We start from the raw sequence: 26,108 nt of genomic DNA on the forward strand, positions 1-26,108 counted from the left end.
TTCAGCGCTGTTTATATTTGAGGATATTCACATAAAGCCTCGGAGAGCTTCTTGGTCTACATAGTCACCCGTTTAATTGAATATCGTTCGTTTTCCATTTGTAATATTGGATGAGTGCATATTCAACTCGCCTCCATGTTGCCATCGTCATCTCTGTAGGTCAGGATGTAGCCGTCAATGTCAGCGAAAGGAGCAGCCCAGGTCAACCTCGCTGACTCCGTGGTGACGCCCAAAGCCTGCAAGTCCTTTGGAGCGTCGATGTCTGTCAGTCGGATCACAGCAGACGACAAGTAAGTACTCATTCATGCCGGGAAGGAATATTGGAGTTAATTACTTTGGATTTGGGGGGCTGTAAAGCTTGAAATTGCAAATGACGATCATCCCACTGGTGTGCAAAGTTTAGTGGACAGAATTTTTTTTTTTTTCTGTCTAAAGCTGACAATTATGTGCATGCGTAGTTTTCATTTGCTTTGTACCGATAAACCAGCAATTAGCCTGTCATTTTTTTTAAATAAACACCGAGACAGCGGAGGTGCGAGAGCCTAAGCATTATCCGTGCGTCCTGTTATGAGCGACAAGACCACCGAATTTTAGGACATTTAAGGAAACTGGTCTCGATGGGAAGAATTTTTTTTCTTACTTTCAAGAGAATGTTATCTTATTTTTTGGGGGGGGCGCATGTGGGTCTTGTTTGGAACGCATAAAGTGAATTACGTGTTCACACGGATACACACGCTTGCAAAAATCCATTGCCTTGTACTTTTTTTTGGCACTAATAAATATAAAATACAAAAAAAAAAAAAGAGACGTGAAGTGAAAGGCAGATCAAATATACTGATTATTATTAAAAAAAATAATAATAATTGGCATATTTAGGCACGCTCAAGTGAATTCTTTTCTTGCATGAGTAGTGACGGTTGGCAAGTTGAAATGAGACAGTCCAAGACTGAGGCCACACATTGAGTGGCCAACGAAAAAGTCTTCGCGGTAGTATGAACTTTCCACTCCACACACGTGTTTGGCACAAAGATCCGTTTGTTCTAAGCCATCCACCATGTGCCGCTGCTGCTGACCTATACGGAAATACAGAACGTACACTATCCAAATTCTGGGAAGTCTGCCCTGCCAAAATAAAGGATTGTGCTACTTCCTGAGGATTTCACAAATAAAATGTTCAGCGTGACAGTAATGTATACATGTGGAATGTTTGACGTATGAAAAGTGGTTTTCAGCCATCCATAAAATGTGCTCTAGTTCCTGCCTTTGAAATACCAAAACAACCTCTACATTTGCTTAAGAAGAACTTATTTCTGTTGTATGAACCTGTCTCTGCTTGTACGGAGATCTTCCTGCTGCTTCGGCCTCCTTTGACGGCCCAGATGTAGACGGTGTAGACGACGCCCGGTCTCAAACCAGTCAGACTGTGAGAATCACTCTCGGGAGCCACACGGATTTCCCCACTAGACCCCTCCGAGGAGCTGTGGGTGAGTACGTAGCCGTCGATTTCTGCCCGGACGCCATCCCAGGACACCCTGAAGCTGCTCTCGGTTTGGTCTCGGGCTAAAGGGTTTGCAGGATCGTCCAGCTCTGGAGGAAGATTTTAGGAGATGCAGTTAATGCTAATGATGCACCACAAGTTGTATTGACTCACGAAACATCAGAATGAGTAACTTAAGTATGAATAATTGATGAGAAAATTCAAGCAGAGCCTTGTGTTTTCATCGTGAAGATAAAAAAATGGGAAAAGACTCTCATTGTTGGCAGGAGAGGTTAAAACAATGATGCCGTTAGGTGACGCCTGCGTGAAACTGCTCAAGAGCTGGAGTGAGATATTGCAGTGGTGGGCAAACCACGGCCTGGGGGCCACATGCGGCCCGTTAAATGTTTTAATCCGGCCCGCCGAACTTGAAAAAAAATGAAATGAATAAACTTTGTTCATGTTTTATTTTTTGAATGCTTTTGTTCATTTTCATTTAAAATTAAACGTATTTTTTTTTCTCTGATGAGGTGAAGTTACCAAAACACTCCATCCATCTACTCCTGGTCCGGCCCCTCAGTCAGATTTTAGAACCCATTGTGGCCCACCAATCAAAACGTTTGCCCACCCCAGTCCTATTGTGTCTTTGAGCAGAAATAAGTTAGAAGTTGACTAAAATGATCAAAGTTGAAGCAAAATGTTGTTTTGAACAGAATTTCTTGGTCTGCTGCAGTTAGCGGACAGGAGTTTGGCAGCGTTACTTCATCTGACATGCAAACATCTGGATGGACAAACACAAACTAATTTGGCGGCCTACAACTATTTTTCAATCCTGTCAATAATCTAAGATTGGCAGATCTAAATGTTCTCTGCAGTGACATTCTGGTTGACACCGTTTAGCCTCAACTCGAAAATAAAATTTGTGATTTAATGACATATTTTGTGGGATTGCTTGTTCACTTCACACAAATGCGATCGACTGGTCGCTAGTAGGGCGGTGTCAAGATATGATCTCATTCAGTGGAAAGTTGGCTTTCAAACATGTTGGTTCTATAAAAAGCGGTGTTGAACAATCATCTTTTAACACCTGTCTCTGCTTGTGTCGAGATCTTCCTGCCGGCTTTGCTTCCTTTGATGGCCCAGATGTAGACGGTGTGCACCACACTGGGCCTCAGGCCCGTCAGAATGTACGAACTGACGTCTGGTCCCAGAGAGATTTCCCCGCTCGAGCCCTCCGAGGAGTCGTAGGTGAGGACGTAGCCGTCGATTTCTGCCCGGACGCTGTCCCACGACACCCGGAAGCTGCTCTCTGTCTCATCATGGGCTAAGAGGTTAGCGGGAGCATCCAGTTCTAGAGGAGAATGTTAGTCGTGAGCTTTACTCGTACACTCGAGTTTATGTAGAAAGTCGAGATGCTAAGAAGTCGAAGACCTGTCTCTGCTTGTGTTGAGATCTTTCTGCTGGCTTTATTCCCCTTGACAGCCCAGATGTGGACGGTATAGACGACCCCGGGCCTCAAGCCCCTTATTGTGTAAGAATTACTGGCAGGCCCAACTGGGATTTCCTCGCTTGAGCCATCAGGGGAACGGTACGTTAGCTTGTAGCCGTCGATTTCTGCCTGGACACGTTCCCAGGTCACTCGCAGGCTGCTCTCTGTTTCTTCCTGGGCCAGGAGGTTAGCGGGAGCATCCATTTCTGGATAATGGCGGATGGTTCAGGTTAGTCAGCAAAAGGATGAACCTCTCAAAATGTCAAATTAAAGAGACCGCTTTAGCATAAGGAGACACGTGACACATTGCTGAAGGCCCCCGTCAGAAATTCATTCCAGTCAAATTGTGCTAAGTTGCCATTTGGAGTAAAATAGTTCATGTTTCCCTTGGTGGTGCTGAGGTGAAGAGGTAATAAGTGTAAAGTTTCTGCTGAGGTCCACGCAAAAAAAAAGGCAAGAAGAATGTTCAAAATGTGCAAGATATTGAAATTAAATGTACTGTGCAGTCAGGTCCTGAAAAGTTTAGGAAGAGTAATCTTGCACAGCACAACCGATTAATCGAATTCTGCCATGGATGGGATATGAATCGTTCAAGTTTTTATGATCGTTTAAATGTTACCTGTCTCAGCCATCGTGAAACTCTTCCTGCTGACCTTCTCACCCCTGTAGGCCCACATGTCAATCGTGTAGACCACGCCGGGCTTCAGGCCGACCAGCCTGTAGGAGGTCACGTCGCGGCCGATTGCGATCTCGCCGCTGGAGCCCGCATCCGAGGTGTACGTCAGCATATAGCCTTCGATTTGGGCTTGCGACGGGTCCCAAGAAACTGTTGCGGTATCTTCGGTGACCTGAGTGGTGATCAGGTTTGTTGGCGCGTCAATGTCTAAAGGTGGTGGAGATAAGAAGAATGTTCAAATTATGTGGACGGCTTGAAAATGGAAATGCCATTTGAAGAAAGTGACCATGTGCCTCGCGCGATATAGATAAAGTTGTATTGTTTAATAGAGTTGGCAAAATGATTGATTTATTGGCCTTAATTAATTTCCGTCAACCCCCAATAAAACATTAAAACCGTCAAAGCACAAAGGTGGTGTCATCTAAATGCTCAAATGATTAATTGCCCCAAATTTGTTTATGGTCGTCCAATTAAATAAAATAACAAAACTGTCAAAGAACAAAAAGCAGTAAAAAGGTGTGTATTATTGATTTCAAATATCCTTTTGAGCTGTCGCGGTAATAAAAATGAGAACATTCCTTTACGGGGGACATGAATCATTCTACACTTTCCCTTTTTGACAAAATGAGGTCATCAAAAACATCATATACCTTACAGTACATTCCTTTTATGGTTTTATCAAAGGTTTCCATAAATCAATCGGTTCTCCGATCTTTGACAGGGGCCATGAATTACATTTTGACAAGTGGAACTCAGCCAACTGAGCTAACTGCATTGCAGTCAAGAAGAAAGATTTGATTACACAATGGAAAAGGAGTTCTCTTCAAACTAAATATCTGGCAAATTTTGATGATGCAACATACGACTGAAGGTTAAGAAGAGAACTCCATATGTTTCGTGCTTTTGTGATTAAAAAATAATAATAATAAAATGAAAAAAAAACAGTGATTATGCCCTGCGACCGAGCAACCAGTCACACCTCTCGCCCAAAGTCAGCTGGGAAAGGTTCCAGCGCATGTCCTCTAAAAGAATATATCCTCTACGGATGGATGCCTTTTTCTCTGTCATGATTCGACAAATGCAGTGGAGGGGAAGCAGGTGGTGAGTGAAGAAATGGTCGAGGCTCAGTCGCTGGTTAGGCCGCTTAAGAGAGACAATATGTACTCAGATCCATGAGCAATATCGATCACTCTGGCCTACAGCAAATTTTAATCAGCGATAACTTGGCGTGTCCCTGAACATAATATTGACACTTACTTAAAAAAAAAAAAAAAGAAAATCTGTTTTTTGAGATATTTTCTTTTTTTTTTCTTTAGGCTTGTGCAATACAGATTTTATCGTGCACTTATCGTTTCAGAAAAAAAAAGAAAAAAAAACACTTGCTTAATCCAACCCTTAATTCATAAATATGAAATATTACTGTTACATATTCTATTATTATTATTATTATTATTATTATTATTAAAACTGGATGTGCGAGAGAAAGCATCCCGGATCAAGGCAATAAAAATTATCTCGAAAAGTTGACTTCCATGTCTAATTAAAAAAAAAATACAAATTTGTTAATGGAAATGGAATTTCTGAATTCATATCAAGTCCCATCCATAATGTTATTATAATACAATATTAATAAACTTTTTTTTAAAAATGAATAACATTTTTTATTCATTATTTGTAATATATTACATGGGGCTCCAGAATGTGTAGGCACAGAATTTTGGCTGCAGCTCCGAATTTAAGTGCCACCACCCACTCAGTGGAAAAGGGCTTTTACGGAGTATTTGTTCAATATGAACGAGAAATCTTTCCTTTTTTCATTATTTTATCGCTGTTATTTGTCAACTTTTGCTGATTACAAGCAAGCCCACGTCAACAAAATTGAGCGGTTCCAATGCTGAGTCACTGATGCTATTGTGGTTTTATTGGCCGGCCTCCGTTCAAGTCGTGAGAATTCAAATCACACTCACTGATGGCGTGAACGTGAGTGCAAATTGTCCTGTCTCTCTGAGGCCTGTGATTGATAGGTGACGAGTCCGAGTTTCGGTAGTTCCCTGTGACTCTGAACAGGATAAGGAGAATACAAAATACGAGGATGGGCGCTCAATTACCAAAAAAAAAAAAAAAAAGACTTCAATTCCTTGAGCAGAAATGGCTGCTAATGGATTATTATCAACTGTGATGAGCAGTGCGATAAGGGGAATATTCTTCTACATTATTAGGCAGCCGGAGATTCAAGCAGAACACACACTTTCCAAACCACAAACCAAATTGTAGACGAAAAAAAAAATCCTGGTTTATATTGAACAAAAACACCGACTGAGTCACTGTTCATGACACTTGTGGAAAAGCAAACTTAAGCGGCGTCCTTGCACACAATGATAGCACAGAGGGCCTCCGTGTGTGACATCAGAGGTTGCCGAGTATCGCGGGAGACAAGCGAGCCAGGCATGATGACAGGCGTCAGTGTGTGTTGAGGGAAGATTGATGACGGAAGAGTGTAAAAGGGAGGGTTGCGGTACAAGCACCCAGCAGAGACGGGAGACGAAGGGAAATGTAAAAGCAATCATCATTAGGGATTGTTCCTTTGTGGTGCAATTCAAGGGGAGTTTGGTGTCACGGTGTGGTTGATTTGATGAAGACTGATCGATGATACAGGCGGAAGAGGAAAGAATGGCTCCATCTGCTCAACCCGATTCTAGTTCCTTGTTTCTGTTCTCATGTAGTAATTCCTTTGCTCTTCTGGGTTCGCCATTTGATGATCGGAAACATAACGCTATTTTGAAACTGAAAGGATTATTTTGATCCAAGAGCGGATATTTTGCCTGATAACTGATAATTCGGCCAATAGGTATGTATTGTGATACTTTTCATGCCGATACCATGTATCGATACGTTGGTGGAGTATCGACACTTTCGATACCATGTTGAGCTTTGTGAGTGTATATTCGCCCCCCGCCCCCCTATCTTGCACTCCTGTGAGTCAGAAACAGTTAATGGAACGGTTTATGCACTTTTCAAATGTGACACTTGAATAAATGTCAAATGTCACAAAAGTTGAAACTTCTGTTTTTAATGCACATATTTTAAGGTTAATATTATATATAAGTATCGCAATATGTTTCGGATTGCGACAAAAGTGTATCAGTCCTAATAAATAAAAAGATAAATTGAAAAAATAATAAAAACATTCAAAAAAAAAAATCTGAAAATTCACAATTCACAAATTTTTTTTACATTTTCTAATTTAAAAATGTAAAAATTTAAAAATTTAAAAATTTAAAAATTAAATATAATACCCAGTCATTCAAGTAGTTAGAGTCATACGTGATTGTTGTTCAGTGGAGGTGACAAGGACTGTTTTATAATTGTTGAGATTTTTTTTTTTGCCTGCAAGTTTATGATTAGGGGAAAAGCACGAAGTGTAAAAAGGACTTCAAGTAGCAGATTCAACGTTATTTGTACAAATAGAACAAACCCTCATTTATATTCCATCTAAAGCAAAACCAAATGCACATAATGTGTAGCCGACATGTCTGACCAGAGCGAGGAGGAAAGAAAGAAAAATATTCTGCACCCATTCTGTGGTCCTTGCCTGTTATTCTACTTTGCCCATTTTGGCCTTTGATTTTCCCGCAGACGACCGCGTAATACAACCTCTGACTGATAAGCCTGACAGACAGACTACAACCCACGGGACCATATAAGGTGTCCCCCATAATACCAAGACTCAACATATTTTGCTTCCTTTACCGGGTCCATCTGCTTCTGGTTTGAAGGGCCTTGCTGATGAATTCATCGAACGTAAACAAGGAGCAGCTGCAGCGGTAATATTTTCTAGCACGTTAGCCACTTGAGCATGATCACTCCAAGTGGCTTTGATTAGACTATTTTCCTAAAAATTGCCAAGCCTGAGAGGATCTTTCATAGGGACACACGTTGTTTTACAATGCTTGCTGGTTCTGACAATTTTTCTCAATTTTCCGGCAATTGCTTTGCCGGGCTTATTTGCCAGTCTTCTACGTGTTACATATTTTTACACAGTAGAAAATGTTCCTAAGTGGCGGTTCAATAAACTCTTAGGGGCTATGAAAACTTGGATGTGGATTTTCCCAATTTGTTGTCTGCAGTAAAATATTAGGAAATACCATATGTCCAAATATGGTCAATTTAATATTTTATCACAAATCAATACTCTTCGCTTCGGTTACTTTACATATTATCAACCAATTTAAAGGGGAAGTCAACCCAAAAATATTATTTTCAATAATATGGTCCCTGTGCCTTCACAAGTCTAAACATGACATTCTGGTTAATATTGCGTTTTGGGAATACGAGTTAAGCAGCAAAATCCACCGGATTTTAGCCATTTCCAGGGGCGGCCATTTTGTCACTTTGGTCCACTGAAAATGACAATTGGGAAAAAAGTGGCCCTGTATAAAACATACAGTCGCTAAGAATTTTTGGGGGGTTGACTTCCCCTTTTAAGTCTTGAACATAACATGGAGGAAAAAAATCTGACAAGCAGATGGAAAAAAAAAAATCCCCAAATTGTCCAGTGTAAGTAATGATTAAGGTTACATTCCGCAATTCCCCCCACCACACTCTGACTCAATCAATCTGGTGATAAAGAAGCAGATTTTGAAAAAAGGTGGCGGTCTTGAAAGGTGGATTAGGTCAGGTAAGTAAGCCCCAGCAGTGATTCAAGACAAATTCGCCAATATATTAAAACGCTAAATATTTCTCATTGCATTCTAAAAAGATTGCAAACCAATCCCATACCTCAATCACCATTGCTGGACAAAACTCACTTCAAGCATCAGCGAGCGTCTTGCAGTCGTTATACCAATCATATCACCTTTCCCCTCTGTGACCGCACTTACCGTTCGAAGCGGGCCGCATTACGAGCTTGTAAATTCAAAGCCCTATACGTCATTCACGCATAATTGTAGCTCTCGCTGGCGGGACTGCATCACTTCATTGTTCTGTTATCATTGGCCAAGCGCGGAGGCTTGTATCGTATGTCATTTTATGCAACAAGATTCTGGTTTTTCTATTCATTTTCGGGGCTGTTAGCTTATACAAGCGCTCAACCGGGTATGGTCGGTAGCTGGTCAATTAAACGCACATATTGTCGAGAGAGGTTCATCAGGTGTATCCAAGTCACAGATGGTCATAAACAAAATTGCAAATCGACACTGACCGGTAGAACCCGTCACCGAGGAAGAGTTCCCCTCAATCGGTCCTTTGATGGCCTGCACTGCGATTAAGTATTCCGTTCCGGGAAACAGACCTGCAGGAAACATCGGATAACTTCTCGTCAGCACACTTTCACCTAACGTTTGTCGGATTCATTTTTGGAGATGCTCACCCACGATGGTGTGTTTGGTTCGCGCCTCTTGGCTTCTTTGTACATTCAGCTCCGCCTCCTGCCCCGATGGGTCAGTATGCGTGAGCCGGAAGTGATCCACCTCGGCTTGCGGGTTGCTCCAGTCCACCTGGATCGAGACGTCGGTCCGGTCAAGAACTCGAATGTCGTTGACTGTTGAGACACCTGCAAAGCATCATAATATGATTTCAACTGCGCATTGTTGACGACTGTTGTGTGTGTGTTTTTTTTTGTCTTAAGGCCCTTTCGCTCTGCACTTAGCACAGTGTGGTGCGCTTGCAACCAACCCAATCATTGAATGTGTTCGGTGGCGCAATAGCTGGCGGCGCACAAATTTGATATTTTCCGATTGCGCAACACGCTGCATGACATCCCAGTGAATCCGGTTGGGGAACAATTTCAGAGTGACGACAGAAAGAGATTTTGACAGAGTTCTACGGTGAAAACAGGAAAAAAAGTGTCCGAAAATAAATTCCACGAGGTTACAGCCCTCCCCCTCATAACTCCGATGTGGCTCCTGATAAAAACAAGTTTGACACCTCTGCCTTAAACGATATCTGATTTAGGTCGTCGTCTGAAGTTTACAACCAGCCCGACATCTTCCTCCAGATGGCGACCAGTCGTTGCGCAGTCAAAAACCAGACGATTTTGTGTTGCCGTCAACACCGTGCTCGGCGTGAGTTTTCCATGGCAAGAGTAACCACACTTGAGAAATCCAACACGATATGTTCTCGCACTAATCGTGTCTCGCAATCTCCATCGTCACACATCCGTCTCCTGCCACATGAGTGAGGAAGTCCGATTGATGTGAAAACCGCCTTTAAAATCCCATGATTAACAAACCAGATTTTAATGAAACACGTTCTGGTTCTTTGAGCATTAGAATGGCTTTGGGTTGTTTCAGGAGAGGTCGCAGCCTCACCGGTGGTCGCTTCAATCTCCTCCGCTCCACTTTGGATGCCTCGGATCACAGCGTGGACTTGAACAAAGAAGGTCAGCCCAGATGTCAGGCCTGTGATGAGATAGGAGCTCTCCACGCTGGGAACGCGAACCTGCGAGGAAATTTGTTGAAATATAAATTAGTGGGATGAATGGACTTGCGGACGACATTCTGCTTTTTATTCATCTGGATTTACGCGTTGAAGTTCAAGTGAGACAATTTCCATTTTTTGCTCCAAGTAACACCGTTGGGATACAATTGGAAATAAAAATGTTACCTGTTTCAAGGCGCTCCCTTGACCTCGGGGATGATAGGTTAAAACATAATAGTCAGCTCCTGAAACTGGCAGCCACTGGACCAGAAGGGAGACGTCCGTCGCCTGGACCAAGCGGAGACCTTGAGGACTCAGCACTGACAAATGCAGAAATACCGACAGTATTTTAATGTTTATCATCAGCATATTAGATATTTTATTTCATTTGATTATGTACTGACATTTTCCGTTGGATCTCTTAAAGAATTTTAGCATTAGTAATAAGTCTGCTATTTCGTTTCTACGTGGTATCCAATTATTTGGGATGATACAAATGATGACGACATGCTGTTCAATTATATTCATGGTAACTTTAATTTTTATTATTTTTTGTTTTTAAATTCATCATATAATTTGTATTACCACATGTACTTGATTTGTAATTGTTTGGGTCTATTCTGGTTTGGTTCATTGAAGACTCTTAATTGTCAGATGGAATATACTCGAGCTGACCTTTGACCCTACTGAGGACAAGCGGATTAGAAAAAAGATGGATCTTAAATTTTGAAAATGTCCTCGATTGTAATGAGACTCCATGCCATAAAATTGTGTTATTTAAAAAAAATAGATATATAAAAAAAAAAAAAAAATCAGACAGTGACCTCACACATCTGGATATGGGGAGGACACTGAGCGGCTTCCATGCTTCGAATGCAAAGCTCTTTATTGGAGGTGATGGAACAACTGATGTCAAGAAGGTAATGTAACTACAGCGGTGAACCGTAACAACGCAGCGGCCAAGACGCGGCAGACGGCCAGTCGGCAGCAACGGTGCTGCTCGGCTTTCCACGAATGAGGCAACCCCTGTGGTGGATTAATAGGCGATGAATATTTAGATTTGAATAAATAAGGCTTTGCATGCTGAAACATGAGATTTTTTTTTTTTTTTTTTGCAAAAGGAAAAAGTCTGTGCTGTATAGTTGACGTAAGACAGGAACAGTACCAGCTTTCGCCACTTAGCGGCTAATAGTTACTGACGGCAACTTGAGACTCAGACATCAACAATCGTTGTCCTCAAATAACATTTCTGTATTGCTTGAAAATGAAAATTATATTAAAATGGAAAAATTTCTATAAATGGAAGTAATTGTCTGAAATGAAGTGATCATGGTCAACCTGTTGTTAGGGAGCACAAAAAAAACATCCACGAGTATGCCCATAGCATGAACAAAATATTTATTTTAATAGTGGTATGAATTCCTATGCAGTAATTTAAAGCTGTCATTTCAGAAGAAAAATTCCACCTGTTGCTGAACCTAACCCATAAATCAGAAATATTGCTGAATAAATGACTAAATCACATATTACCATGATTATTATTATTTTTGCTATTATTATTAACATCAAAGACATTCATTTAACCTGGCGCCATTGGGGGTTTCTGGCATGTGCAATATGTGAAGCTGCACAGGTCGGCATAGCAACGCGTCCACACGCTGGGAACTAAATTGTTGCAATAAGTTTCCCAGCCATCCATCAATTTTTTTTTATACATCTGATCGTTATTATGGTCGCAGGTGTGCTGGCGCATAGCCCAGCTGACTTTGGGCAAGAAGCAGGGTACATCCTGGGCGGGATACCAGATAATCCCAAGGCATATGTACCGTATTTTATGGACTATAAGGCGCAGCAACTCTAAAAAACGATATACAAGCCGCACTAGAGTATAAGCCGCAGTTTTCTGAGTTGAAAAAAATTGAGTTGAACAGACCCAAAAAATAAAAAAAATTAAAAAGCGAGATTTATTTGGCGTATCTCCTGAACTATAGCGCCCCCCTACTGGCGAACGAAAAATCCACAGCCACATGGTTCCAAATCTGGGAAAAACATAGCGGCTTAGAGTTTGGAAAATACGGTCGATGAATGGGGGCCTCACAAATATTCAAGCTAGGTCAGCCACTCCTATCACATAAATCTTGAAATTGATATAGCTGACATTCATGCTACTGTTAAGAGTGAAGGAGTCATGTTCTGTAGGCAAGAAACCATTTGTGGAGAAAGATAAGCGGAAAATACGTCGCAAAAAAAGTGCCACGGGATGCATATACAGTTGTCATTTTCGGAACATTGCTTTAAGTCGTGTTATTTCCCCCCCCAGCAGAAACGAACCATTTTTTACTTTAAAGGGAAATTACCTGCCACCGTACAACATCCTTATCTGGGAGATCTTTTTAGAAACTGTCACAAGCTCAAAGTGCAAATTAAACTTGCCGCGTGCTGTGTATCGACTTGCAGCTGCTTCCCTCCCTGCTTGTATCGACTTAAATTGCGACAGTATGCAATTTCCACGCCACTCCTGAGGCAGTAGGAATTTGGGGAACTGCGCATTTAGCAGCGAAGGTGATGCTCAATTGAGGTTGTCGTTTTTTTGTTTATTTTTTTATTCCTTCCTTCCTGTGCTATTATGTGACCCAATGTCACGAGACATTCGACGGAAAAGTTTATACAGTGACTGTCAGGGGTCTGAATGGTGAAAGGACCTCCCACCCATCATCTGCTATCTAAAATATAATTTGGGCAGATTTTTTTTGGAACACCAAAGAAATAAGTGTAACCATCTAAGACTGAATAAACACGTGACGCAATCATATTTTGACTTAATGATGCTTTTGGACATCACCAGCTTGTGGCCAGTTTTGACTTGTAGACTGATATTTTCACTGAACCACTTCTGTAGGGGTCACTCCAGTGCATTCACAGAGACTTTCACCTTAAATATCCTGACAGCTAAACAATTTAAAGGTGTGATTGTCCCTCCACATACAGACAAGGACTGATTTAGTTCCACCCACATCATCGTTTCCAGCAAGAATCCGCTACTTGGTCAGGGTTAGGGCGTGGTTCTCGTGGTGACGGTATCAACACGAACTGAAAAGTGAAGGTGGTCTCTTTTGGGAGGGTAAGCACAAAAAGTCATACATTGAAATGGGATTTTTTTTTTTTCACCCAGTAGGAAAACACAATATTATGAGTGAGCGGGACTATTTTGAATCGAAATGAGCAACGTAGCGTCTGCATGTTAAAGAGATGGCGAGTGTGTGTTACAAAGTGACACGATAATTACATCGGTCAAAATACCCTAAGTATTAAAAATACGGTGGCACAAGATTCCGCTATATCCTTTTTATTGTTTTATATTTGTGACAGAAATGAGATTTGCCAACAAATATTTACTGCAATTTTTAAAGATTGAGGTTACAAACAATGCATAGCAAGGTCCCGGCAGATTACACAAGGGTTGAATAATGTTGTCACCTAGCACAAATATTTTGCGCAAACATGATTTAACTACTTTGGTCAAATAGGTTAGTGACGGACCACAGTGTGTTCCGTCTTGCATACAAATTTGCGATATTTGACTGCTGCAAGAGCATAAATGCAATAAACCAAGGACCCCTTGAATTTGATACCAATCCCAAAGTATTACTTTTTGATTTGAAAACTGACAAATACTCCAAATCCCACTGATTGGCGTAATAACTGATTGATGTGGAAGTTATCGGTAAGTAATTGTGCCCCAAAACAATTGAGGCTAAAGACAATTAGCATCTTGGCTTGCGTCAGGAGTCCAAAAATAAAATATTTTTCAGCCACAAATAGTTTCAAAGATAAAGGTAGAGAAAAAAATAGAGCTTACATAATGAGCAGTCCTCCCCGTAAAAGCCTTGGTCGCAGACACATTGGCCATCAAAACAAAGACCGTTCCGGGTGCAGTCGTTGGGACACTTGCGGACACTGCAGTCGTCGCCAGTGAAATGTGGGAAGCACTCGCATTTTCCATCCACACAGCGGCCCTTGTCGTTGCAATCGTCGGGGCACATCAGCTCGCTGCAGTCGTCTCCCGTGTAGCCCTGATGGCAGACGCACTTGCGATCCACGCAGCGGCCGTTGTCGTTGCACTCGTCCGGGCAGGAGGACACGGAGCAGTCCGGGCCTTCCCATCCGGGGTAGCAGAGGCAACTGCATGTGTCCTGCTGGTAAGTCCCGTGGCCGCTGCAGCTTGTGTCCACACCTGTACAACCGATATTAAGTGGACAGTCAACTCCTGCCTCCTGCTGGTTGGCGTTCGTCGGGTCCTTGAAGTTGTCCGGTTGCTGCGGTGTCACTTTTATGTTGTCATATAGAATTGGCCATGGCCTGATGTCTATTTATATTTAAGCTTGAATTGCTCAGTGACAAGTCGTCAGAACGTCATTTTTGTACGGGAAGATTTTTTTACTTTTCCACTTTTGTGTCCTGTCTGCATCGGGATCCAAATTCTGTACTCACATGATAGTCACGTCACGGTTCCTTCTAGATTCCTCCCATTCCCTTCCGCATCTAGCCCTGCTCTCTTTTGTTACTTTGTATTTTTGTACGGAAAGACTTTTTACTTTTCCACTTCCGTGTCCTGCCTGCATCTGGAGTCCAATTTCAGCGCTCATGTGAGAGTCAGAATGTCAAACTTTCTTCTTGATTTCTTCCATGCCGTGCTGCATCGAGTCCTGCTCTCTGTTGTGACTTTGTATTTTTGTATCTTAAGACTTCTAACTGTCAATGCTACCATTGCGTTTCCGTGTTTACAATTAATAAGCGTCCTTCCTGACACGATGACACGATTGTCTTGGTTCTCACGAAACCGTGCACTAACAACTGCCAACAGCGACAATGGTCGATCGCCATATCAGATGATCTCTGCGTTGGTACCTTTGCGGTAGTCCAAGCTGTGGTTCCAGACCAGAAAGGTTTTGAAAAATAGATCAAATACGGTTTTAAGCCTATTACTTTCGATTAATTGCTGTATTTTGGATCCTACCTGCCGCACCACCGCTGCCGCAGCATCCCTGAGCACACTGGCTCTTCAGGTAATTGACTTCCTCTTCCAAGCCATTCACTCTGTACAGAAGTGACTTAAAGCTCTCAGACCCCTCACAGTCACATTTGGGCGACTGCAACCTGATGTTGTGTCTGAAGATGACGTCGTTCTCGCCACTCTTTGTGGTCTCCGTCTGCAGGCCTGCAACAAATGGCCAAATATCACTTCATATCGTACGCTTCAATTATTAGTTAGCCGTTTCTTTCAACGTGTTAAATGTTCCGTGCGACCTTTTCCGTCCGCGGTTGGCAGACGCTCCAGTTGGCAACCGGACATCCCCGGAACATCGATGTTATAAACATGGCTGAAGGTAACTTCTTGCTCAGAGTCGGAGGAATCAATTTTAGTAGCAAAGCTGCAGTGCGACGTGATGCACAGGAGGACCAGCAGGGCCCTCCGCTGAGGTCGAGTGGTCATGGCTGAAGGAGACGATGAGAGAAAATTAGAAACAAATGCAGAATTTCCTTGGGGATCAGGAAGCGTAACCACATTAGTTCATTCCAAGGCAAAAGTATTTCTTAATTTAAAGACCATGGCTGGTCAGCTGTATAATTAAATGACTCAATCAGCCATTTGGCATGAAGTGTGCTAAAATCCTAATCATGGCAATGCTAAATTAAAACAGAAGCAAGTCTGGAATGAATTTGGATAATCCTCCATCTATTTGTTGCTGCCATTATCCTTTTACATCTTTTGCATGAACTTTGTATCATATGATAGGGGAACTGCAGATGTTTGGCGTCACAGCTGAGTGGACCGACGTCGAAAAAGGCTCACATTTAAATATCTTTGGCACGTGTTAAAAGAGAACTGAGAACAGAAATACTTCAGACAATGACTTGTTCTGTATTTAGCAGGGATGCTGTTTATTTATTTGAATGAAACTAACCCTCTTAAGTCACGCTGTGTGGTTCTGTGTTGTGTGATGTTGTCTATCTGGAAGGGGAAAAAAAATCCTTGCGACCAAACCAGCAGCACTATTAACTTTGCCCAGTCAAACATTCAGAACTCCACTTTGTGCTGTACAGAACCTTGCCCTGCGCCATGATGTCATTGCGTTTAGCCAAATTGATGTCATGTGCACTCACGTCCCTGCTGCGGCTTCCCCCAAGAAGGCAAATTACAAACTCTCAAAAAGCCGTGTCACTTCATCTTTCGCAAGCTCGTTTTTTTTTTTTTCTCCTCACAGGTCCGAATTTAACTGTGTTGCAAAGACATGAGGGAATGCACTGAGTTTGTGTGGGCTACTGTTTTTAAACGTCAACAATTTTGGCTGAGAGCTTGGTTAATTCATTAATAAATTGGTCGTGAAATAATAGATTCATGAAAAAAAAAATGCAGTTATCGAAAGATGAGTTGTATAAACTGATAAATGAACTTGGCATGAAATTACTACGTCTAATTTCATATTTTCTATATTTAATTGAGTAATTTATTCACGAGGTTATTACATTTATAAAATACATTCACTGCGTAGTTAATAATTCAAAATAAAAATAAAATAAAAGAAAAGAAAACCCCAAGTTCCTTTTTTAGTTATCATATAAGCGCTTTCGCAAGGGTTAAATCTAAAAATAATTCATGAATATTTCAAAATCTCTTGCTGTGACCGTCCAGGTTGAGCAGTAAGTGCAGAAACAGACGCTGAAGAACTTTTTCCAAGTAAATCCCCTCCAAATAAGCCCACTGGGCCCATTGTGAGCTTTGGCCCCGTGCACTGAAATGTCATCAAGTGGTCGGTAAACGTGCTGATTTCCCCCCCTGGCGCTATAATGAAACCATTATCAGATTAACAGCACTTCTCAGCATGTTTACCATGAGAAGTCTTGACCCCAGAATGCTATGAAAGGATCTTTTTTTTTTTTTTTTTTTAAATAGCCAACGCGGAAAATGTAGACTTCACTGGATAATCGTGGGCCTGACAAGTGACTCAGTTGTTCTCTTCAATCAAATGCCCTAAGACTTGAGTAATTTGGAAAGCAGGCAAAATTCACACCGACATATATCGTAAAACTGGCCAAGGAGAAATTAACAGATTAACATCACACGAGTTGTACTTTTTCATTATTTTTGGTGTTTTTGTGATGCCAGCACGATGTGTACCATTGATGGTGGAAAGGAATAATGTGACGATAACCATAGACCCTTGTGCATGATTTATCGCGACATAACAATTGCAATTGTCTCCGTCTTGCCGTCAAAAGTTTTTCAAGATACAGTCGTTCATCTGTTTGTTTTGTTTTTTTATGCTACGACTTGAGTGTGTAGTTTTGATCTCAAAGTTCTGCATGGAGGCAATAAACTCAACTCATGAGCCTCTATGTAGTGCCCTTTAGGCAAATGATTGAACACAAATGGTGCAGCAGTACATGAAGACAGACATTTTTTTTAACAGTACTCACAGTCGTATATTCTTGATCCTCTCCAAAGAATGACCCATTTTACTTTTGATTCATTTCATTTGAGTTGGAGGGCACGGAGTGGAGTCCCACTGTGCCCAAAAAATAATAATCATTTAAATGGCCACTTGATAGAGAAATCCGCGTCTGCTAACTGGTGTCCTTGAGCAAGGCATCGTTCCTATCATCAAGTGGTGCAGCACTCTAAATGCACCTCTTTCACTCTCAGGGCTCTATTTTAAGAATTTTTAGGCGCAAGTCTTGTGCAAATGCCGTCAAATTAAGCACGTGGGTGGGATTTTGGTTGTTTTGGTATTTTTTTTAGAGCGTCTGTTTTACACCGTCGTGGGCAAGCTTCCCAGTCAATGGAAAATATGCTATTTTATTGAATAGGTATCCTGCCATTAGTAAGTTGTGGCATGTCATTAGAATTTCCGCGAGAAAATAATGTAATCATCGGTGGGACAAGGCTGTATCGTGATAAATTAGGGAAAAAGTAAAGTACAGTAAAATGTTCCATATGCACTGTACATCCTCTTTTGTTCCGTTTACTCCATAGCGTCACGCTGCTATTTACATAGCTGGTAAAACCATCGGCATCTGCCCAACACCCCACGGTGGAAACACCAGCCCGATTAGGGTGAGCTGTTCCAAATCATTACTGTTGTGAACTACCACCGCGTGGAAAAACACGGCTGAAGCCCTTCAAACTCACGTAGACAAGTTCAAGCCACCGGTGTAATTACTACTGGTCAAAGGTTTGAGGTTGGCGATTGGCGGCTGCTTGAGAAATCCAAGTCATGACATCACTGCTTAGGCGACCACGTGTGGCGGTCGGCGCATCGACTCAAGTGGTTGTGTCGAATGAGGAGATGCACCGAAAGAAGTGGAGCGCACGAGTGTGAGAGAGTGAGTGCAGGCGAAGCAGGATACGCACAAATTTCAATATCGCTCTTCGGATTGAAAGTGAGCAAAAGCCCGATTGTCCTTTCGGATTGATTTTCTGCTTGGAAAAACCATCGGTGTCTTCAATATAAATTTTAAACTGGTTACATGTGAGGTCAACTCCGAGTTCCATCGAGCCAAAGACTTTGTGATTGTCAAGCAATACCATGAAGTGAGGCAAAGGTTTCTGGGGTGCTGAGATGCTTTAACGAGCGCCGGTCAGTTTTATTTGACGCATGCTGCCTTTGCTTCTTCATTTTGGACATCGCGCGACAGTTTAAGCAAAACGGATGGCTTCGGTTTCTTACTAGGAATGCTCGCGAGATGGGAGGCGGAGGGCCAGATCGGCAATTGCAATGGAAATATCGATTGGCTACTATGTCGCTAAGAACAGTTGAAGCTATTAACGCTTACTCTGGCCAAAGTTTGAGTAAAAGTGAATTTTTATTTGGTGACTAGGTACCTTCTGTTTGGAAATGACACAGTTCCACTTCCTGGATTATTCACCTCCTTCCCCAGTAAAAATGATATTTTGTGTTTCCATGAAAACGCCTCATAAAGGCGGAACGACATGAACATTTTAGCCACAGCGGAATATAAAATCCTCTAGAGAGAATTTAGCAAAAGTAAAAGAAAAAAAAAGCCCATAAATGTATAAGCCTAACGTCACCTCTTGAAATAAATTCCGCCTGATCATTTTAGTGGGCGACAAAGTTTAACACAACATGAGGTGTCTACTCCAGACCAGAAACGTAGGTGCTCTGGGGTCGCCATGACAACAAGCCAGTTGTGCAAAGCCAGTGGAATGTCAACGTGATTTTGAAGGTGTTATTTCGAATTTAAAACCCAAACACACACAAGACCTCCGCAGAAGTTATACTCTCGACAAAAGTAAAAATTAATCTGGGTCCGTTTGATCAGTTTGCATTGAAACTGTCCCTTAGGTATTTAACGATATGTTTATCCTCTTGTGGAGATTTGTGAGCGGCGTTCACTCGATTGTTCCCTCAGCATATGAGGCAAGCCTGTCTGGATGCATTGACACTTTCCCGGGCAAGCGGCGGTGACAGATGCCGCTGTGTTTGTTTGGAAGCTGTGAATGCACAAACATCGACTTGACAGCAAGGCAAGAGTGTGAGGCAAACAGAAGCAGACAACACATCGTACAAACACACAGAGGAGAGGGCAGAGCTATTAAACTTCCAAACAAAAAGGCTGTAAGTATCACCGGCTGTTCTGCACGAGACGCACATACCGATTTGATTGAAGGACTGCCCTGTTAGTGTGTGGTTCACTTGAGATGATTCAGCGCAGAACATTACACATATAACGATATATCTACCGTGGCGCAGTACCAAAACTGACCTGTGAGTGGCAGCATGCTACGAAAGAAACATGTAGGTGATGTAGACTATTTTCCGAGCTGATGGAGAAGGAAAATTCAAATCTTGGCACACGCCACACCACAGGATAATCGTTTGGGATCATCTTGAAAGTCTGGCCTATGCCAACGCTGATCACGATGGCATCACCGATCCTCGTTTTTGCAATCACACTCTTTTGCCTCCAATTCTCTGGTTTTCTCTTCATTCTCACATTCTGATTATCTTTTGTGTAAATTGGGGAGGGGAAGAAAATAGCACAGTCGACACCACAAGATAGTCACTCAGGGAAATCGTGAGCGGACATCAGAGAATCCGGCCTTTGATTTTTAGATCAATCCAGTTCAATCCTGTTCCTCGAGGGCCGCCGTCCTGTTCATTTTCTAGCTGTCCCTGCCGCAACAAAGCAGATTCAAATGATCAGGATCGTTATCCAGCTTCTGCAGACCTTGCTGATTATCCGATCATTCGAATCAGGTGTGTTGCAGCAGGGAGGGATGGAAAATGGAGGAACAGGATTGAACACCTCTGACTTGGAAAATAAGGGAGTGGCAATGCTGAAATATGGCCTGATTTTCATCATCACAAAAGTGAGCTTCACCTCATGTGTATCTTCAAACTTTTTAATGTTTGTGGTTCCATTTTCCTCCCTTCCATGCTCGCAGTCGGCAGGGGTGCTGTAAAAATTGGAAGCCCAATGACGGGGCTCAATATGACATCTTTGCACGGGGGTCAGTGATCCCCAGACGCAACACTGGCTGGCAGAGAAGGAAAATAAAATGGAGAGTGTTTATCGTCGGGGGGGCTGAGCTTCTGTCTGTGGGGTCACCAGGTGAAAAGCAAATCTCATGAGCCGTGAGGCTTCTATGAAAGCCACTGCATTATGCAACCCGAAGGCCTTTTTTTATTTTTTTTTTTTATTTTTATAAGCGACCCACTCACTCTGGGATGTGGGACTGTCTGTCAGCGTCGTGCTTTGCTGAGAGCCTACATCTGGAACTCATTTCCAGGGCTTGTGCAGGTCCCGTGGGCCGCGCACAGAAGCATTAAATGTAAATCTACGGGATCAGCAGCCCACCAAGCCAATCCAATCTGCTCCTCGTTAATGTGAATATCTCCACCTGAACGTGTTAGCATCATAAGGGAAATGAGCGTTAACGGCCAATCGAGGATTATCTCACACAACGGGGCTATTAACAGGATGATAGTTCTCTTTTTGGAGAAACGCAAGTCCTTTACAGGTGTTCCAATGGGAACATCCTCATAAATGCAGTTTTGTGGGAATATTATTTGGACTTAATGATGACTATATTAGGCACAACTGCACAATCTAATTTTTCCATTTTCCAAGATTTTAACCATCCGTACAAATGACACTTAATCCTCCAATTCATTTTTTTAAAGGTCATGGAATTTGCTACATTTTCTTTTTTAAACTTGGTAAGCAATTCCATTAACTTGTAAATATTCTACAATCACAGTTAAATTAAATGTTTGAATTTCACATAGCATGGAAAATAAAATTCTTTGACTATTGTATCATTGACATTGAGCCCATTTCAGTGTTCATTTTTAGTGATTTAAATTAGATTTGGGTGGCACTCTTAATGTCAAAACATTTCTCAGTATACTGCGCAAAAATACTAAATATAAAGCAACCACTCAAAAATAAATTGAAAAAAATATATCATATAAAAAAACAAGTAAATGTAAGCAAAAATAAATTAATACCTATTTGACAATGCAAATGTAATATGAAATCATAATTCAGACAACTACATTAATGCATAAACTATAGATATATATCGAAGAGTTTGATTGTTTTTTGTTTGTTTTTTTTTGCAATTTTAAATAATTTGGCCACAAATAAGCACATTTAATACATCACTAAAAACACAATAGCTGCTCAACATTCACTCTCATGTCTTAGGATGACTCATTCATTCATGGCGACAAACCTCTCACAGATTTCACACAGACAGTAATTGCAGGCAATTAAATGCAATGACAGTAAAACAAAATTCTCACCCTTGTAAGAATCCTTCTCGTGGCACCTGTTGATGAATGAAAAACCTCCGCACCACCGGGGGATTTTTTTTTTCCCCTATCGCTCTCTCTCTCTCTTGCTCTCACTTGGGCTGCTTCAGTTGTTAAACACTCTTCTCAATTGCCTCCAGGCCAATGGGCAGTAATTTGGGAGTGTCTCCTCTCCTTGTGGGATTCAAAGAGGCAGAAAGGAGAGAAAAAAAAAGAGAGGAGGAAGTGAAGGAGGAGAGCACTTTTCAGCAGCTTTTAATGTTTTGATTTGATTTTTCTTTGCCCCACCAATCCCCCACACACGGTGCTCAGCCTCTCCTCACAAAGCTCACTTTTCCATCAGCGCAATACTTTCTGTACCTTGAATAATATTAGTCTTGTGTAAGGTTTTGGTTATGGTGGCAGAGGATGGGGGTAAAACTAATGCGTTCAGCAGAAAAGGTAGCTGGATCACGTCTTGTTTCAAGGAAGAAAAGCTGAGGAAAAGCTTCATTTAGAGTCAACAGGGAGAGGGCTGCATTTAAAAGAAGCACAAAATAGCTTCGGCCCCCATAACCTCGGTTGCCAATACTTTACACTGGCAGGAAGTATGAGTGTAAATATATTTTAGGGATTCACACCGTAGTGGTTCGTGTCAAGTGATGTTTTTAGAGTGACAAACATCTTCAACATGACTTGTTTTGGCTCACTATAATTTTAACAAAGTATCAGCCAATAACACCTTTTATTTTCCTGCATCTGAAAACATATCTTGAAAGTGAAATTGATTGGATGAATGGTGACTAAATTGTGGATTCATTCATACTTTTTTGTGACAGGTAGAACAATTAAATGATTTTCCCAAATATATTCCCGTGAATATTGACATTTTATTTGTCTGTGTTCATATATGTGTTGCTTAAAGGGCTATAACACGACAAACCCAATGATATTCGTTAGTCCGTCTATGGCATTTTGTATTTTTTTGTGAGCATTGAGCTTAACAAACAAAAATTTTAAGTCGCCAATTTGTAATTCGTTTGTTTTGTTTTTTTGTTAAATTTTACAGCAAATTTCAACAGGAAGTGAGAATAAGCAGTTTGAAGCCTCATTTCTGAAGAATTGTTCACTATCTGCCAAAAAAACATGATCGGAATAACAGCTTGTATCTCGAAAAAAGACTTAGCTCACTCACATCTCAATTCAGTTTTTGACATTTTTTGTATGAGGCGGGTATGCCATGAGATTGTTGTTTTTTTACTCACAAATGAGTGCTTTGACTCAATAAAGTTTGCGCAACACTTCATTACACTCCTGTTGTGGAGTCACATTATCAAATCGAACAGACTCAAGTAATTGTAGACAAGCCAAAGAAAAGTCAATTTTCCCAAAATGGCTCCACTTAACAACACAAATTATCAGCAATTATTTAAGATAATGTAGCCGATATGGAACGACTTCTAAAAAAAAAAATAAATAAATAAATACACCTCTTTAGTGTGCTGATAACGCCCCTGTTCTCCATCTGTGTGTGTAAGTGTCATACACCTCTTGACAGTTTTCGTCGCAAGAACAATTCGCTGGCCGCGGCTGACATGCTGCAGATGTTAAACAGCAGGAAGGAGTCAAACCAGGCTGGAAAAACCTTAAGATGCACCATAGAGCATTTTTATTAAACATCAACATTTCTCATTAAATGGGAATATGGAAGCTAATGATTGAAGTTAAGAGAATGCCGCCGAGAGGCCTGAAAGCGTTCTAACTGTATGTTTAGAAACGAGTGCAGTGAAGTCCAAACAGATAGACAACCGGATGCGACATAATGACTCAATCATTATCAAGAATTTACACTTCCTTCCAAAGTTAAAAATAACAAGCAGCTCGTTTACTTTCCTTTGATGGAATTTTCCAAACTAAATGATTTACGAAAATGTAATCATATCACATGGATTATTTTTTTTTCCCCCCCATCAGAAAAATATATTAGTGTTTTTTTTTTTTTTTTTGTGCATAGGGTCCAACTTTTGGCTGGGTTGAAGATGAAGTAAGCGGAGCATCCACTAAGGAATGCGCCACGCATATGTCAAACTGCAAACTTGTCACCACGTTTATGTGCGATACAGTACAGCGTTCCTCTGAGTATTTAAAAAAAAATTTTTAAAAATGTCTCGCCTGATTCCACATTGAGCCATTGGAATAATTTGGGCAAAATTTGATCTCATGTGACTGAAGAAATTCTAAGTTAACTTCCAATTTTGAATGGTTGCCATCTCCTGGTATTTATCCGGCCTCCTTCTTTTCAGATCATTCATTTTCGGGAGTTGCCAAAGTGTCTCACTGCGTTTGTATGCATACGAGCGTCTGATGACGATAACAGCGCTTCCCGGGAAATGAGCACGTATTCCATCCATGAACTTATACTTCCACGGAAATATCTTTGTTTCCTGTTAGGCGACAGTGGCTGGTCACAGCGGGTGATGCAACTCTAAAATGGTTGTGTTTGAATGCCCTCAAGGAATAACAATGCCATATTCGCTTTTTATTTGATTTGATTTGTGCTCTTGATGAAATATAGCAACAATATTAGTTTTTATTTGACCTACACTAATCTCATTTTTATTAGGGACAGATAGATTATTTCTCGATAGATAGCTGGATGTAAAGATGAATAGGGAGATACAGTAGCTCGATATGCAAATCCGAAGAAATATTTCAGGGACGGGACTGGCAGCCTGTCCCAAACCGAAAATAGACTTAAGTAACCGTATAAAAAAGGTTTAAAAAAAAAAAAAAAAGAGAGTGCCAATGCAGGGGCCGACTGTAGTTATTTATAGTTGTAATATATTACATACTGAATAGGCCTAATTTTTATTTGCGGATTTGAAATGATATGCAGGACAAACATGATCCCTTGACAATGTACAAATTAAGAATGATTTTATTTTTAGGAAAAAAAAATGCACAAAATAAGCATGTGTTGGTTTGCTGTTCCATAGTTTTGTGCCATCCTTGAATGGTCATTTTTAAGAGCGCTTTATACTAGAACAAAAACAATCCCAATATGTAGTTATTTAGGGGGGTTTCTTCAAACCCTTTGAGTTAGGATAACTAGAATAGCACATAAGCACATATTTTGTCATATCTAAGAAGTGTCACTGATGGAAAAATTGTGACCCCCCCCTCGAAAATAGACCTTGTTCCTCTCTGTCGTTCTATGATATTGTCTTGTCACTTTGCTGAGAGACAAAGCAGGATTTCTGCGGTTATGGGGATTAGAAAGTTAAAAAAAAAGAAAAAAAAAAAAAAAGACTATGCAACTGTCATGCTGAACCAGCCAACGCATGTCTAATCTAACATTAACTGTTCAGAGTTGCCCCGTTATTCCCAGAAGAGAGTAGAATACAGGGAATATTGTTATTTACAATAAAGATGGAAGGGAGATAAAATTGCTAACCTTACTGTCAGATTGGGCGCCTCCATTCCATGCCACTCTGCTCAGCTGGAGGAAGCAATTTGTTAAGAATTCCTCCACACCTGCTGCAGAGCTTCACCGTTATGCCCCGTCCCATCCAGCCAAGATGAATCGCTCCACTGCCGCATAGCACTGGCTCATTCCTCATGACGACCGCCATATGCGAGAACACCCAGCTGTTGTTTACCAAATGAATTTCGCCATCTCGGGTGTTGTGCCGTAATTAACGGAACAAATCAGCACTCCTGCCAAAAGTGTCACAATCTGATTTAACGCCATTGTTTATTACCGTTTGTTTGCTCAAAGCATCTCAATAATGCACAGCCAGGTGCCTTGGCAATTCCTGTCGCGTTCCTAGTTGTGGACTAAAGTATTAGGATATTACACTCACATGAAGTGACAACAGAAAGAAAGAAAAAAAAAATGAAATAAAAATGGAGTTCTACTTTATCTTAAAGATGCCTGTTAAGTTGCATCTTCAAACCTTCCTAAGAACATTGGTACCACAGTTCAGAGGTCATCGGTTTGTATCTGGGCTAGGGCCTTCCTGTGTGGAGTTTGCATGTTCTCCAAATGCTTTTTTTCCAGTTTCCTCCCACATTCAAAAACCACTGTGCGTATTGGTCTTTTGGTATTTTCGCAGATGGCTTTTGCGCCGTCGTGGGTGTGAACACAGCCGACTTTCTTCCCGGCCAATGGAAGCAGATGCTTTCATTTGCTTTAAATTCAACAGAGTTGAAGCGGACGCACTACAAGGC

The 26,108-nt window shown here is 41.3% G+C and overlaps 1 protein-coding gene and 1 long non-coding RNA gene across 4 annotated transcripts in view; one reads left to right on the plus strand and one right to left on the minus strand.

Annotated features, from left to right (window-relative positions):
* Window positions 1-26,108, minus strand: part of tnn (tenascin N) — a 30,341-nt gene that overhangs the window by 3,992 nt on the left and 241 nt on the right. The window contains exons 2-15 of the mRNA XM_088310653.1: window positions 25,333-26,099; window positions 21,891-22,073; window positions 15,367-15,555; window positions 15,077-15,277; window positions 13,919-14,293; window positions 10,246-10,379; window positions 9,951-10,080; window positions 9,011-9,193; window positions 8,843-8,932; window positions 3,586-3,849; window positions 2,909-3,172; window positions 2,565-2,828; window positions 1,324-1,587; window positions 132-262 (exon numbers count right to left, since the gene is read on the minus strand). Of these exons, the coding sequence (XP_088166779.1) occupies window positions 132-262; window positions 1,324-1,587; window positions 2,565-2,828; window positions 2,909-3,172; window positions 3,586-3,849; window positions 8,843-8,932; window positions 9,011-9,193; window positions 9,951-10,080; window positions 10,246-10,379; window positions 13,919-14,293; window positions 15,077-15,277; window positions 15,367-15,553 (2,487 nt within the window). The 5' untranslated portion in view covers window positions 15,554-15,555; window positions 21,891-22,073; window positions 25,333-26,099. The remainder of the gene's footprint in view (window positions 1-131; window positions 263-1,323; window positions 1,588-2,564; window positions 2,829-2,908; window positions 3,173-3,585; window positions 3,850-8,842; window positions 8,933-9,010; window positions 9,194-9,950; window positions 10,081-10,245; window positions 10,380-13,918; window positions 14,294-15,076; window positions 15,278-15,366; window positions 15,556-21,890; window positions 22,074-25,332; window positions 26,100-26,108) is intronic.
* On the plus strand, window positions 12-11,359 carry LOC148326055 (uncharacterized). Of its 3 annotated transcripts, none has more exons than XR_015846108.1 (4): window positions 12-290; window positions 1,344-1,484; window positions 2,585-3,829; window positions 7,279-11,359. It is a non-coding gene; the product is annotated as an uncharacterized LOC148326055 (long non-coding RNA). The 3 variants fall into 3 exon arrangements; XR_015846109.1 differs by having other exon boundaries at window positions 15-290; window positions 1,344-2,808; window positions 3,636-3,829; XR_015846107.1 differs by having other exon boundaries at window positions 14-290; window positions 1,344-3,829.

The sequence above is a fragment of the Idiotropiscis lumnitzeri genome, chromosome 12 (genome assembly GCF_059441095.1).
Source record: "Idiotropiscis lumnitzeri isolate Australia: NSW breed Sydney's pygmy pipehorse chromosome 12, RoL_Ilum_1.0, whole genome shotgun sequence".
NCBI classification, from domain to species: domain Eukaryota; kingdom Metazoa; phylum Chordata; class Actinopteri; order Syngnathiformes; family Syngnathidae; genus Idiotropiscis; species Idiotropiscis lumnitzeri.